Genomic DNA, 16,428 nt, shown 5'->3' with positions numbered 1-16,428 from the left:
TAATCAGTTTGACTTAGCATTAGAAAAGGTACATGATGCAAGAAAGCAAGCTTATATAGCATCAGCCAAAAGAGGGGGGGGGGGACTTCTCATTTCACCTAACCACTCACTCCAAATGTTTGTCTAGTTCTACCTTGAATCTATTTAAGCCATCAAATTCTACAATGACAGATGGAAGTTTATTCCAGCAATCAACTGCACACTGGCTAAAGGCAAACTTCTGCATATCTATCCTACAACTGTCTTTCCTCAATTTGAACTTATGCCCTCTCAGGCGATTATTCTGAGCAAGAGGAAGAATCCCATCAGCATTGATCATTCTCAAACCATTCAAGGTTTTATACACCTCAATCAGATCACCTTGCAGGTGCCTAGTATCCAGACACTGTAATTTGCAAAACTTAAGCCTTTCTTAATAAGAGCAACCCTTTATTCCACTCACTAATCTTGTTGCCCTTCTCTGCACTCACTCCAGCAGCTCTACATCCTTCCTAAAATGAGGCCTCCAGACCTGTACAGTACTCAAGGTGTGGCCTGACCATTGCCTTATGCAAGGGGATAATCACCTCCTTATCCCTACTAGAAAAGTTCCTGTATATCATTGACAAGACACCAAGAGCTACCCTTGCAGACCATCTGCACTGCTCAGAACATTTCATATCTGCCCGCACAATTACCCCCCCCCCATGTCCTTTTCATTCTCTACCACTATCAGTGTACTACTATATAGCAGATACGTTACTCTGGGGTTACTGCTTTACATTTTCCAATGTTAAACTTCAGTTGCCACCTCTCAGCCCATCTGCTCAACTTTTTTAGTTCCTGTTGCAGCAGCGTACTGTCATTATTGTCCTTAACAACCCTGCCAACCTTCATATCGTCTGCAAACTTGGACATTAAGTGTGATATACCATCAATATCATTAATAAATACAGAACACAACAATGGACCCAACAATGAACCCTGAGGGACTCCACTAATAACATTAGTCCACAAAGAGCAGTGTCCATTGATTACCACTCTCTGTCTTCTCCCACTCAACCATCCCTTTATCCATAGCAGCAGTTTGCCTCCAGTGCTACACTGCTCCAATTTGTGCAGCAGTCTTCCATGTGTAACGGTATCAAAAGCCTTTCTAAGATCCAAATATATAATATCAAAATTATTCCCTGTTAATGTGTGAGTGACCAACCCACAAATTTCAGTCAATATCTGAGAAATTAAAATCCCCCGTTATAAGACACTCTGATTTACTGGCCCACTCTATTTCCCTGTACAGTTGTTTATTGTAATCATCAGAGTCATTAGGCCTATAACACACTCCTACTCTCAATTTTGCTTTCCCAGTGCTTATGTCACACCAAACTGACTCGACACTGCACTGTCCAGCCATGTTGGCTGGCTGTACTTTCTTGGATTTTATGTTTCTTAACTAATAGCATAGCTCCCTCCTTCCTTCCTATTCTATTTGTATCCTTCTTGTACACATTGTACTCCCTAAATTCGATTTCTGCATTCCTTATACAGTGGAATATTGTTAATACAAAGTTCAAGGGACCTAAATTTTCACGTTTTGTAATAACGAGGTTTGTCGTAACGAGGTCCCCCAAAAGTGTCAAAATTTTACTGTTATTTATTATTATTATTAATTTTTTTTTTTTTGGTAAATACTGTATATCTAAGAATAATATTAAATAATAATAATATAAAAATAAAATAAAAACAAAAGCCTTGTCCAACAATACAGTAATAGGAATAACATATTTTTTAAAGATTTTATTTTATTTGGATGATAAACTAAGAGAAAAGCAATATTAATGGAAATGAAAATATTGTACAGTATATATTTTGATTTATACAATATTTTAATATCACAGTAAAACTAATTACAATAATTATAAAAGGAGACATAGAAACCATTAACTTTTTAATAAATTAATCTAATTTAAAGAAAGAATCAAATCTTGTTTGCACAGGTTTTGTCCTATATGCATTTTTAACTACAGCACAGTCATTATCAAATGCAATAGTTGTTTCTTTATCAATGTTACTTTAGGCCAAGACATTCTCTATTATGTTCAATGCATTTTGGGCATCTTTTTTTAGATGGCAGTGTGCGCGCGCGTCTTCGCTGTCGCTGGTAACAAAAACAGCATCGTTTTGTTTGGTACCCAGCTGCTCTTCTGGTTTTGACGTTGCAGTGGTAGCAACTTCATAATCCACCTTCACAAACACTTCCAATTCACCAACAAAATTCATATGCTCCTTCAAATTCCTCCATTCCTCACTGTTGCTTTCACATTTGTCTGCTGGACCATGTTTTTCGATGATGTTTTCTCCAAAGCCACTCTTTCTGAAGCAGTTGATTATAACACTTGATGTAATACTTTCCCAAGCAATTACGAAATTATGGATAGCATCCAAGACATTCCAATTTGGCTACAAATTATTCCCTCCTATGTTGCCGATCAAGTACCTTATCAGGCGGGCTCAAAAATGTCTCTTGAGGTTATAAATAATGCCTTGATGGTTGAATTAAACTGGTGGTATTGGGGGATAAAAACAACATCCGTATATTTGTCAACTTAAGTGTCTCGGCAGAATGTGCTCTACAACAATTTAGAATCATCAAAATATTTCTTTTTTTCTGACTCTAATGCATGAAGAATCACTACTGATAATCAGATCAAGAGTATTACTCCCTCTAATTGCCTCCTGAACATGCTGCTGTAGAAAACAATCATCCAATAAATCCACAAAAATCCTTGCTAGTGTGTGAGTGACCAACCAACAAATTCCAGTCAATCTCCGGAAAATCCCCCATTATAAGACTCTGATTTACTGGCCCACTCTATTTCTCTGTACAGTTGTTTATTATACTCATCAGAGTCATTAGGCCTACAACATACTCCTACTCTCAATTTTGCTTTCCCAGTGCTTATGTCACACCAAACTACTTGACACAGCACTGTCCAGCCTTGTTGACTGGCTGTGCTTCATGGATTTTGTGTTTCTTAAGTAATAGCATAACCCCTCCTCCCTTCCTATCCTGTCTATTCTTCCTGTACATATTGTACTCCCCAAATTCCATTTCTGCATTCCTTATATCTTTGTGACAGCACCTCTCTGATATCCCAACAATATCTGCCTTTGATGTTTTGACCAATACCTCAAATTTACTTACCAAACTCCTAACATTGGTGTACATGCACCTGTTCCTATTCTTAGCTACCCTAACACAGCCAATGTATTTACTTGTTCTGCAAGGCCTCCCAGCAGTCTCTGAAAACCCCTGCACCTTATTTTCCAGGCTACTGCTCATTCCAATAGAAGCAGTGCAAGAATCACTTTCTCCTCTGCCAGTGGCCATTTTTTAAAATCTATTAGTCCATGTATCTCCCCCCCCAAGCTAGCAGTTTTCCGACCCACCTAACACTGCCTCAATATCATCAACAAATATTCTTGCACCCTTTGTATTTAAATCTATCCCGTCTCTGTAGAATCTTTCTCTCCCACTAACAAGCGCAGACCAGACTAAGAAAAATTCTATCACTTGAGCTTTACACAATCTCTCCACGGCCGAATTGATCGACAAACTCTCATCTATGGACTTTACAAATAATCCTGTTTTTTCAAAAAACTTCCATTTTTTTTGTGATTAATTTTTTTTTTTGCCTTTTTAAGCCTAAAAATCTTTATTTTTCTCATTTTTATAAATAGATGAGCTCCCAATTTTTTTGTTGGCAGCTGTGTATATGTGTAAAAAAATCAGATTGCATTGACTACTTTTTTAAGATGTATAAATTGCTTATTTAACCTTTTGATGAAAATAAACTTATTAAAATTTTTCTCATTTCAGTACCACTTTTTTTTTGTATTATGAGTACAGATGCTGTTTACATGAACTAAAGTAAAATTTAAGCTTAATAAAAATTGATAATTAGAAATAAATAAATTAATCAAAATGGAATAACTTATTGTTGATGACAAATTCACTTTTTTATATCTTCTATTCTATTTGTTCAACTGATATTTATTTCTTCATATTAGTTTAATAGCATATTTCTATAATGACCTGTTCAATAATTTAATTTCCATGTGGAAATCAAAGGTCAACGTGATTCAAGCCTGTGTAAATGAAGAAAACAAAAGACCATTAAAAAAAAAAAAAGTTGTCTTCATGTTCCTGAATTTGGCCATTTATGAAAAATGTGAAAAATGGCCAAATTCAGAAACAAATAGAAAAAATAATGAACTGTGCTTTCTTTGTTCTTCATACAAAGTGGAAATCCATCTACTATCTCTTGCTACCCACTTAGAGCAAAAATTTTGATTAAAAACTGGCTGAAAACCAGATAGCTTGCAATGCTAGTGTGTGTTTATAACCCTGGATAGCATTCTACTGAAAATAAATCATCTTTATTGGTAAAGATTTCACAATATGAGATGTTATAGTAATGAACATGGGCGTCCGCAGAGGGGGGAAAATGGGGCACTTGACCCTCCCTGGGATCGAGTAAAAAATTCCACAAATTATAATCGTAAAAGTGATTGAGATATATAACCTTACACCCTCGACCATGGGACGCTTTGTCTGCCTTAAAATTTTATTACGGGTTGGCTGGTTTCGGCCTTCAGCAGGTTAACCATAGAATACATGTTTTCATCTATTGCAGCAATAAAACACGTATTCCTGTTTTTGGTTCATCCACTGATATTACCCAAACTTTACCCGACGTTTTGGAACATTGTGACTATTTCCTTTCAATTAATTTGGCAATAGCTATTGGTATGACATTACCTGCTACGACCTGTACCATTGAAAGAAGTTTCAGCACCTTGAGACGTGTGAAAACATGGTTAAGGTGTCCACTATCTGAGAAACTCGCCTATAAGGTTTATGTATGATTAGTGTGCACAGGAAGAAACTAGAAGAGGAAGCAGTAAAGAAGAAATTTATTGAAAATGTCATCAATAGGTTTGCAAGCGATTGACGGAGAATTCAATTTTTATACGATACATGATTATTGAAATTATTATTATCTATATATATATATATATATATATATATATATACGAAGTTATGTAAAAGAATATAAGAAATAGAAAAGGAGAGAGTGACAACAGATTAATGCCATCAAATTTATGATTGTACATTACATCTATCTGTATATAATAATTTTTTAGTTAATTGTAATACCAACTAGATAAATTGGAGAATTTATCTAGTTGGTATTACAATTGCATAAATTGTATTGCATAAAGTATTAGGGGTGCAAACTATATGCATTAATTTAGCATAGAAGTATTAGGGGTGCAAACTATACGCATTAATTTAGCATAAAAGTATTAGGGGTGCAAACTATACGCATTACTTCAAAGGGCCAAGTTTAGGTAACCTAAGTTGGACTTCTTTGTTGTACCCTATAAATAAACACATAAAATAGTAAAATTAAAATGATAATATAGCTAATTATAGATATATGGATACATTGAATGGAACGTTAACTAAGGCTGGCTCCACTCAATATCCCATCAATAATTAGCTGAAGCTATCTGTTTCTGGAAAATGGCAAACAGAAATGAGTATAGTTTGCACCCCTAATACTTTTGTGCTAAATTCTCCAGTTTATCTAGTTGGTATTATAATCAACTAAAAAAATTTGACGTCCTTATCTCAACTAGCAAATATTCGATAAATCATCGAACTTTTTTTTTTTTTTTTCTCTCTTTCATGTGTAGTGAAATCTGTTATCGTAATTTTTCAATGTTGTTGGTTGTAAAATTATTAGAAAACCAAAACTTACATGCTTACATGTTGTTTTAGGTCAACTTACAGTATTAGAGATATTATTGCCTCTGATGTCTAACAGCAAACTAGTCAAAGAAGCTATGGCAAAAGGCAAGTACCTAAATTTTTATTGCTTATAACCTGATAACTGAATGAAATGTTTTTATTATTATTTTTTAAATTCTAGTATCCTATCATTGATATATCATCAAGACAATATTGTGAAAGAATATCTTTTCAGGACAGGTGTAGGAATTTCATATTTAGTGTGATTTTGATAAGAATGTTATTTTCTGGTTGAATACTTTCTCAGGTGATATTTATGTGAATATGGTTGAATTTTAATTGCTAAACTCATTTTTGTCTCATCAGCATTACGCACTGAAGAAGTTATGCCAGGGGTTTCTTAATTATAGATGGCAACTTGGAGGGGGGCACAATTTTTTAACATTAAAAATAGTAAAAAAATTTATAAAACATAAGATTCTATCATTGTTTCATTTGATTTTTATAGATTAAAATTTATGTAATGCATTAGCAAGGGCACATGATGCAAGAAAGCAAGTTTATATAGCATCAGCCGAAAAAAAAAACCACGCTCCCTTCTTATTTCACTCATCCACCTGCTCCAAATGTTTGTCTAGTTCTGCCTTGAATCTGTTTAAGCTATCAACTTCTGCAACAACAGATGGAAGTTTGTTCCAGCAACCACCCGCTGGCTAAAGGCAAACTTCCGCACATCTATCCTACAACTGTCTTTCCTCAATTTGAGTTTATGCCCTCTCAGGTGATTATTGAGGGCAAGAGGAAGAATCCCATCAGCATTGAGCATGCTCACACCATTCAGGTTTTATTCACCTCAATCAGATCACCCCGCAGGTGCCTAGGCTCCAAACACTAATTTGCAAAACTTAAGCCTTTCTTCATAAGAGCAACCCTTTGTTCCATTCATTAATCTTGTTGCCCTTCTCTGTACTCGTTCCAATAGCTCTACATCCTTCTTAAAATGAGGCCTCCAGACCTGTATACAGTACTCAAGGTGTGGCCTGACCATTGCCTTATATAAGGGAATAATCACTTTCTTATCCCTGCTAGAAAAATTCCCATATATCATTGACAGAACACCATGAGCTGCTCTTGTTCCATTCATTATTCTTGTTGCCCTTCTCTCTACTCATTCTAACAGCTCTACATCCTTCTTAAAATGAGGCCTCCAGACATGTATACAGTACTCAAGGTGTGGCCTGACCATTGTCCACCTCCTTATCCTTGCTAGAAAAATTCCTGTATATCATTGACAAGACACCATGAGGTACTCTTGCAGACCGTCTGCACTGCTCAGAAAACTTCATATCTGCCTGCACAATTACCTCCAGGTCCTTTTCACTCTACCTCTATCAGTGTAGTACCACACAATTGATACGTTACTCTGGGGTTACTGCTTCCTATATGCAGTACTTTTCATTTGTCAATGTTACACTTCAGTTGCCACCTCTTAGCCCATTAACTTAACTTTTCTAGATCCTGTTGCAGCAGCGTACTGCCATTAGCATCATTAACAACCCTGCCGACCTTCGTATCATCTGCAACTTGGACATTAAGCCTGATATACCATCATCAATATCATTAATGAATACAGAAAACAACAATTACCGAACACAGAGGGACTCCACTAATAACATTAGTCCATGAAGAGCAGTGTCCATTGATTACCACTCTCTGTCTTCTTCGACTCAACCATCCATAACAGCATCCATAACTTTATCCATAACAGCAATTTGCCTCCAATGCCACACTTCTCCAATTTGTGCCTCATTAGCATTAGCATTATATAAGGGGTTGCATCAAAAGCCTTTTTAAGATCCAAGTATATGATATCAAAATTATTCTTTGCATCCAGTTCCTTTGTGTCTACATCATAGTATCCACTCAGATTTGTCAGACAAGACTTCCCCTTAACAAACCCATGCTGTGTCTGAGCTGTAACTGAAGACTTGTCTAGATGATCCTGCAATGCTTCTTTAACCAGTGCCTTTCTTAATTTCCCTGGAACAGAAGTTTAACTAAGAGATCTGTAATTACTTGTGTTTCTCATTGTTCCTCCCTTGTGGATTGGGGTCACATTTGCACATTTCCAGTCCATGGGTACCTCCCCTGATTCCAAGAAAGCTGTCATAATTATGGCTGAGGGTTTGCTTAGTTCCTTTGCTGCCTCCTTTAATATAATTGGATAGATTCCATCCACCCCAAGTGCCTTTCTTATGTTTATCTTCAACAATTTCTCGACCACTTCTCTCTTATTATTATAAGATTATCTAGCTTACTGCCAGAGTTTAATACGCCTCTGAAGTTCCCCTCCCTGAATAATTCCTCATGTGTGAATGTAGATGCAAAATATTCATTTAGTTTGTTAGCTTCCTGAGCAGGATCATCAACAGTTGAACCATCGATATGAAGTGGACCAATCTGATTCATCCCCTTCCTTCTAGAGTTTACATAAGTAAAGAACTCTGCTATTTTTCTTTGCATCCTTTGCCAAAGATTTCTCGTAATCTGCCTTTGCTTGCCTAACCTCCTTTGTGAATTGGTTACAGACCAGCTTATAGCATCATAGACTTCTGTGTCACCTGTTAATTTATACTTATCCCATGCATTTTTCTTCTCTGCCACATGTCTAATTAGTTCATCTGACATCCGTTTAGGCCTAAATCCTGAACAATATTTCTTAGTTGGTATTTAAAGCCTAGTAGCTTCCAAGATAAATTCTTTGAATGCTTCCCATTTTGAATTTGCTGTTGGTAACATCATCAGTTGGTCCCACCGTATAGAATTTAAATACTGTCTCAGACCACCGTTGTCACCTCTACAAAAGCAAAAACCCTTCCATTTACCCCTGATGTCAGTTACCTCTTTGAGTAAATCCCACTTCAGCACACTGATCACTGCCGCCTAGTGGTTCCTTTATCTGCAGATTCTTAATGCATGAAGAATCACTACTGATAATCAGATCTGGAGTATTACTCCCTCTAGTTTCCTGCTGAATATGCTGATGTAGAAAACAATCATCCAATAAATCCACAAAAGCCTTGCTAGTGTGTGTGAGTGACCAATCCACAAATTCCAGTCAATCTCTGGGAAATTAAAATCCCCCATTATAAGACACTCTGATTTACTGCCTCACTCTATTTCTCTGCAAAATTGCTCATTGTACTCATCAGATTCATTAGGCCTTTAACACACACCTACTCTCATTTTTCCTTTCTCAGCTCTTATGTAGCACCAAACAGACTAAAGACTGCATTGTCCACCAACATCAATTAGATGCACTTCCTTCGATTTTTGTGTTTCTTAACTAACCACATACTCAAAAAAGCAAATGAAATCATTTATTTTTTTTATTGGGGTGGGGGGGGGGTTGACACATTCATTTTTCATTTAATAGTGTTGTATTGTAAAGTTTGAGAACCCCTGAGTTATACTGTTTAGCAGGCTGACTTTAATAAACAGACTTTGTTCTTTGATGTAATTGATAATGCAAATATTTACATCACCAATCGGATTTTGACTGCCCCTAATGCCTACATTCCAAAATCCAAGACAAATTTTAATCACTGAAATCACTGTTAGCATACAGATTGCTTCATTGCCAAACAGGGGGGAAAACCCAAGCTTGGAATAATTTCCATAAGAATCCCACCACTAGTAACCTCACTGCTTATAAAAGGCTTAATGCAAAAGCAAGGCAAATTAGATGGAAAGCAAAACGAGCCTCATGGATTGCTTTTGCCTCACCCTACACATGCCTCATCTGGAAAAGAATACAGGCACTGGCACCTCTGTAGCCAGGTGGACAGGAGCAGCAGTGCGTAGCACATGCTTCTTGATTAGACCAGGGTTTGGTTTTGGTTGTTTGGTTTTTTTTTTTAGGAGCATTAGCAACTAAGGCCATATTGCTCAGGGATATGCGGTGGTCATTCCCTGACCTTTCCACATCCTCCGTATTTGGTGGTGACGGGCTCGAACCCCGGTCTAAATCAAGAAGCGTATGCTACGCACTGCTGCTCCTTCCCACCTGGCTACGGAGGCGCCTAGACCAGGGTTCGAGCTCGTGAACACCGCATATCCCCGGAGCAATATGGCCTTAGTTGCTAATGCTCCTAAAAACCAAATAACAAACAAACAATATAGGCACTAAATGGGAAATTTCTCTCGTCTGCCCTCTCCAATACTTCATTGGAAAGGGAAAGACCTATCTACAGCTGAAGAAGTGCCAATGCACTTGCAGAATCATTTTCCACAATCTCTGCTTCTGCCTTCTATGCATCCACATTGCAGAACATCAAAGCTGGTGCAGAATGATATAAAATCAACTTTTTCACACACTGTTCATTCCCGTACAACCAGACATTTACATTAATGGAACTTCAAGAATCGTTAAACAGACCTTCAAATAGTTCCACAGGCCCAGATGGAGTTCATTAAGTTATGCTGAAGCATTTACTTTAAGAGGATTTGAGTACCATGTTAACCTTTTATAATCGGATATTCTCCAAAAATGCGTATCCTTTCTCCATGCATCATTCTTTCATTATTGCCTTACTAAAACCAGGAAAGTTCATTCCTGTGTTGAAAATTACAGGCCAATATCTCTTACAAGTTGGGTAAAATTTTCAAAAGGATGGTTCATACTAGACTCTTCCATCCTAGAGTCAGAATCTCCTTCCAGATCATCAGTATGGCTTTTAGAAGAATAGATCAATGCTGGACATGCTTATCAAAGCCAAATCTCATATCTGAAACATATGAAACAACATCTAGTCATGGTCAACCTAGATCTTGAAAAGGCATTGTGTCACCTAATAATATATATGGATCCATACATTTTTCTTCTCTGCCACAAACTTTATTAATTCATCTGATATCCATTTAGCCCTGAACTTTGAACAGTATATCTTGGTAGGAAAAGCCTAGTGGCTTCCAAGATTAAGTCCTCGAAGGCTTCCCATTTAGAATTTGCTGTTTTAAACATCATCAGTTGATTACACTGTATAGAATTTAAAAGCTGTCTGAAACTACTGCAGTCACCTTTACGAAAGCAAAAACCCTTCCCTTTACCTTTGATGGTAGTTACATCTTTAAGTAAATCCCACATCAGCACACTGTGATCACTGCCACCTAGTGTTTCCTTTTATCTGTAAATTCTTAATACACGAATGATTACTGCAGATAACCAGATCAAGAGTGTTACCCTCTCTGGTTACCGCTCGAACATGCTGCTGCAGAAAACAATCATCCAATAAATCCACAAAAGTCTGACTAGTGTGTGAGTGACTAATTCACAAGTTCTAGTCAATATCTGGAAAATTAAAATCCCCCATTACAAGACATTCTCATTTAATGGCTATATTTGTTGTACTCATCAGAGTCATTAGGCCTATAACACACTCCTACTCTCATTTTTCCCTTCCCAGTGTTTGTCACACCAAACAGACTTAACATTGTACTCCACCCATGTCAACTGAATGCACTTCCCTAGATTTTGCGTGTTTCTTAACTAACAGCATAACCCTTCGTACCATGTCTATCCTTTTTATACATATTTTGTTCCCCAAATTCCAATTCTGCACTACTTATATCTGTGTGACACCGTGTCTCTGCTATCCCAACAATAACTGCCTTTGATGTCTTGATTAGCACTTCAAATTCATCATATTTATACAGCATCAGCCAGAAAAAATCCCTCCCATTTCACCCACCTATTCACTCCAAAGTTTTGTCTAGTTCTGCCTTGAATTTATTTCAGCTGTCAACTTCCACAACGATAGATGGAAGCTTGTTCCAGCAATCAACCACCCGCTGGCTAAAAGCAAATTTCCACACTTCTATTCCACAACTGTCTTTCCTTCCTGAAATTGAATTAATGCCGCCTCAGGTGCTTAATCTGAGTGAGAGGAAGAATCTTATCGGCATTGAGCTTGCTCAAACCATTCAAGGCTTCATACACCTCAATAAGATCACTTTTTTTTTTTCTTCTTTTTTTTTTATGAGAACCCCAAACACGAGAGGTATTAGAACCTATAGTACTTAGTACCGTGCTTGGGTTGGAGGTTGAGAAGACGAAAGAAGATATTTGTTGACATTGGACTTGAACTTCTGTAGATTGTAATTTTCAGGAAATACATATGAAGGAAGGTTGTTCCAGAAAACAGCAGTTGAATGAATAAATGAGGAAGATGAAAAGTTGGTTCTGTGGGTTTGAAGTTGGACAGTAAATGGATGTTGGCTGGTGGCGGCACGTGTTCGGACTGTTTTGAAAGAGAGAGCGGGAATTATAGAAGCCAATTCAGAAGAACAGTGCCCATGGAAGTATCTGTAGAAGAGGCATGCAGCAGAAACAGTACTTCTATGAGAAAGCGAGTGGAGAGACTCTGTTAGAGATGAATCATTAATTAACCTAACTGCCCTCTTCTGAATGGAATCAAGAAGCCTGAGAGAGGTTTTGGGGGCACCACCCCAGATGTGGGAACAATATTCCATGGCAGGGCGGATTTGCGATTTATACAGAGTGAGCAGCTGTTTGGAAGAAAAGTAACGCCGAGAGCGAAAGAGAAAACCAAGTTTTTTAGATGCAGAGGAAGCAATATTTGTAATGTGCTAGTGCCAAGAGAGATTAGAAGTCAGGGTAATCCCCAAAAGAGATATATCATTTTGCCTAGAAATCAGAGTGTCACTAAAGATAAGCATAGGAGCAGAAGAATCCTTTTTGCGAGATATAAGACAAGACTGAGTTTTAGAAGGGTTGAAATCAACTAAGTTGTCTTTGCCCCACTGGAGAATTACCTGAAGATCGGCATTTAAGGAATTGGCAGCAGATTTTCGAGAAGTTGAAGCTGATTGAGCAGGACAAGGTTTCTCAAAATGGAAAGTTGAATGCAATGTGCTATCATCAGCAAAACTATGGATACGACTTCCAGTCAATGGAAGAAGGTCATTGATATACAAGAGGAAAAGAGTGGGGGAAAGAACTGAACCTTGGGGGACACCGGCATTAGTGGAGAAGTTAGAAGACAGAGAGCCATCTACCATCACCCTCAGTGAGCGATCAGAGAGAAAACTGGATAACCAATTATTAAAACAGTTGGCAAACCATAAGATGGAAGCTTGTTTAGAAGACCTTTATGCCAAACACGATCAAAAGCCTTTGAGATGTCAAGAGCAACTACTTGTGTTTCACCGAACCTTTCCATTGAATTAGTCCATAAATGGGTAACATAAGCCAGAATATCACCAGTGGATCGACACTGACGGAATCCATACTGGCGATCGTTGATCAGACGGAAGGTTTCTAGGTAGTTTAAGAGTTGGCGGTTAATTGATTTCTCCATTACTTTAGAAAGAGTAGAAGTAATTGCAATGGGACGATAATTGGATGGGAGTGATTTGTCACCCTTTTTAGGAACTGGCTGGATATGAGCAAATTTCCAAGCAGAAGGAAAAACACCTTTGGAATAAGAAAGTGAAAAAATGGCGGCAAAGAATAGGAGTAAGTTCAGGAGCACAGGTTTTGAGAACAAGTGGAGAAATACCATCAGGACCTGGAGCTTTCTTAGCATCAAGATTCATCAAAATCCTTCTGATATCCTTTTGCCGGAAGACCACAGGAGGCATTGAATGGAGCGTGTTAGGAATGGTGGGAGGTGTTTTACCAAGATCATTAATACATGAGCTGGAAGAAAAATGGGATGCTAGCAGGTCAGCTTTATCCTTGGCTGAAGTGACAACAGAACCATCTGGTTTGGACAGAGGTGGGAGCAGAGATGGGCAAAAGTTGCGGCCAATAGCTTTGGCAAGAGACCAGAATGCTCCGCTACCATTAGGGCAAGAAGCAAGTTTTCTACTCTTAGCCTGTTCAAACTCTAGTTTGGACTGATTAATAACTGCTTTACAATTGTTGCGAGCTTTGGTGTAGGCAGAAAATGAAACTGAAGAATTAGAAACAAGCCAATTACGATATGCAACATTCTTCTCTTGGACAGCCTTAGCACATTTATTGGAAAACGAAGGTTTAGATAAAGGACGAGATTTTAAAGTGGAGTGTGGGATAAAGGATTCCATTCCTGCAAGAATAATTTCACTGACATGATCTGAGCAAACGTTGATATCAGAAGTTTTGAAACAGTAATCAGACCAAGGAAAAGAAGAAAAGAAGTCTCGCAGGTCATCCCATTTTGCATTCTTGTAATGCCAAACAATATGAGGTTGGGAATAGCCACGAGATAAAGGTTCCATTGGAGAAAATCACCAAGTTGTGATCTGAAGTGCCTAAAGGACCTCTCACTTCGACCTTGTACTTAGAAGGGTTGTTTGTGAGAAAAAGATCAAGCGTATTGGCTGTATGATTAGGATTGTCTGGTATTCTTGTAGGTAAATGAACAATCTGTGCTAGGTCATTAGTAATTGCAAAAGCCTCAGCATCTCGACCTGCTGTGTCGGTGTGACTAGAAAATGGAAGCCAGCTGGAGTTGTGAACGTTAAAATCACCAAGGAAAATTACCTCACTGTTAGGAAAGTTAGACTGGAGAAAGTCAAGTTGCAAAGAGAGGAAGACAAAGAGCTCCAAGTGATTACTGGAGTTGGGAGAACGGTAGAGACAACAGATGAATTTGACACAATGAGGTAGAGAGATTTTAAGCCAGAGAAGATCAAAGAGAGTAGATTCCAAATTGCCAAGTCTCTGACAGGGAATATCAGAACGGACATATGCACAAGTCCCATCTTTGAGAGGCGCCTCCGTAGCCAGGTGGGAAGGAGCAGCAGTGCGTAGCACATGCTTCTTGATTAGACCGGGGTTCGAGCCCGTCACCACCAAATATGGAGGATGCGGAAAGGTCAGGAAATGACCACCGCATATTCCAGAGCAATATGGCCTTAGTTGCTAATGCTCCTAAAAACCAAATAACAACAACAACAACCCACCTTTGAGGCGAAAGGAATCATACAGCAAATAATTTGGACATCTGAGATGAGAAGTAGTTGAATCAACTGATAACTGAAATTCAGTAATCTGAGTGAGGAAGAATCTTATCGGCATTGAGCTTGCTCAAACCATTCAAGGCTTCATACACCTCAATAAGATCACTTCATAGTTGCCTAGTCTCCAGACACTGCAATTTGTAGAACTTAAGTCTTTCTTGGTAAGAGGACCCCTTTGTTCCCCTCACCAACCTTCTTTCCCTTCTCTGTATGCACTCAAGCTATTCTACATCCTAAAATGAGGCCTCCAGACCTCTACACAGTACTCAAGGCGTGGCCTGACCATTGCCTTATACAAAGGAATAATCACTTTCTTTTCTCTACTAACAAAATTTGTGTATATCTTTGACAATACCCCATGACCTGCTCTGGCAGCCTGTCTGCATTGCTCAGAAAACTTCATATCTAACTGCACAATTACTTCCAGGACTTTTTCATTTTCTACCACCCTAAGTGTGGTACTACACAGTTGGTACATTTCTCTGTTTATACCACTACCCATATGCACCACTTTGCATTTGTGAATGTGAAACTTCAGTTGCCACATCTCAGCCTATTTGCTCAACTTTTCTAATCCTGTTTCAGTAATGTACTGTCATTAACAACTCTACCAACCTTTACATCATATGCAAACTTAGACATTAAGGCTTAATGTCTAAGTTTGCAGATGATACAAAGGTTTGCAGGGTGGTTAACGACATTTATCAGGGTGAGCTACTGCAACAAGATCTAGGAAAATTGGGTCAATTAACGGAGAAATGGCAGTTGAAGTTTAACATTGACAAATGCAAGGTACTGCACAATGGTAACAGTAACCCCAGAGTAACTTATCAACTGTGTAATACAGGCTGACCGTCACTAATCCGGCAGCATTTGGACCTGTGGGGTGCCAGATTAGTGAGTTTGCTGGATCACCGGTGGTTACTTTAGCACATACACTTTACCCAACAGTTAACCACCTCATCCTACCTTTAACACGTTGACTGCCAAGCTAGTTTAAGAAAAAAATTCCCCAGGGACCAAAAAATATTTAGCAAATAATTTGATTAGTAATTCTAAAATAAATATTGTAATGTCAGTGTTGTCGTTTTTTCGCTTAAAATGTCAAAAGAAAAGAGTTTTTTTTATGTTGCATATATGTCGCCCAGCAGGTTACTTTATTTCTTGAGAAGCCGTTGTTGTTATTTGGTTTTTAGGAGCATTAGCAACTAAGACCATATTGCTCCAGGATATGCGGTGGTAATTCCCTGACCTTTCCACATCCTCTGTATTTGGTGGTGACGGGCTTGAACCCTGGTCTAATCAAGAAGCATGTGCTACGCACTGCTGCTCCTTCCCACCTGGCTACAGAGAAGCTGTGTCGGCCACATATGCGTGACACTATTACAGCATACACATGAAGGTCGTTTGTGATTAGTTTATTGCACATGCGGTGAGTGCTGCAGTAAAACTAATTGAGAGAAAATAAACTCTCAAACGTCACAATAAGTTTGTCCGTATTGTTAGAGATTTTGTGAAAACAAGTTCGTTAGTGCACTGTATTATCCAACATATTGTGTTGTGTTTTTCTGCAAGTTTGTACAAGTGCGTTGTAAAAAAAAAAA

The 16,428-nt window shown here is 38.1% G+C and overlaps 1 protein-coding gene across 1 annotated transcript in view; it reads left to right on the top strand.

Moving 5' to 3' along the window:
* Positions 1–16,428, top strand: part of Rme-8 (receptor mediated endocytosis 8) — a 699,549-nt gene that overhangs the window by 564,903 nt on the left and 118,218 nt on the right. The window contains exon 44 of the mRNA XM_090387774.1: positions 5,828–5,902. Within this exon, the coding sequence (XP_090243900.1) occupies positions 5,828–5,902 (75 nt within the window). The remainder of the gene's footprint in view (positions 1–5,827; positions 5,903–16,428) is intronic.

The sequence above is a fragment of the Mastigoproctus giganteus genome, chromosome 13 (assembly GCF_048544385.1).
Source record: "Mastigoproctus giganteus isolate SK-2022 chromosome 13, ASM4854438v1, whole genome shotgun sequence".
Taxonomy (NCBI): domain Eukaryota; kingdom Metazoa; phylum Arthropoda; class Arachnida; order Uropygi; family Thelyphonidae; genus Mastigoproctus; species Mastigoproctus giganteus.
Note: the sequence above shows the minus strand (reverse complement) of the source record. Positions and strands in the feature narration are given on the sequence as shown.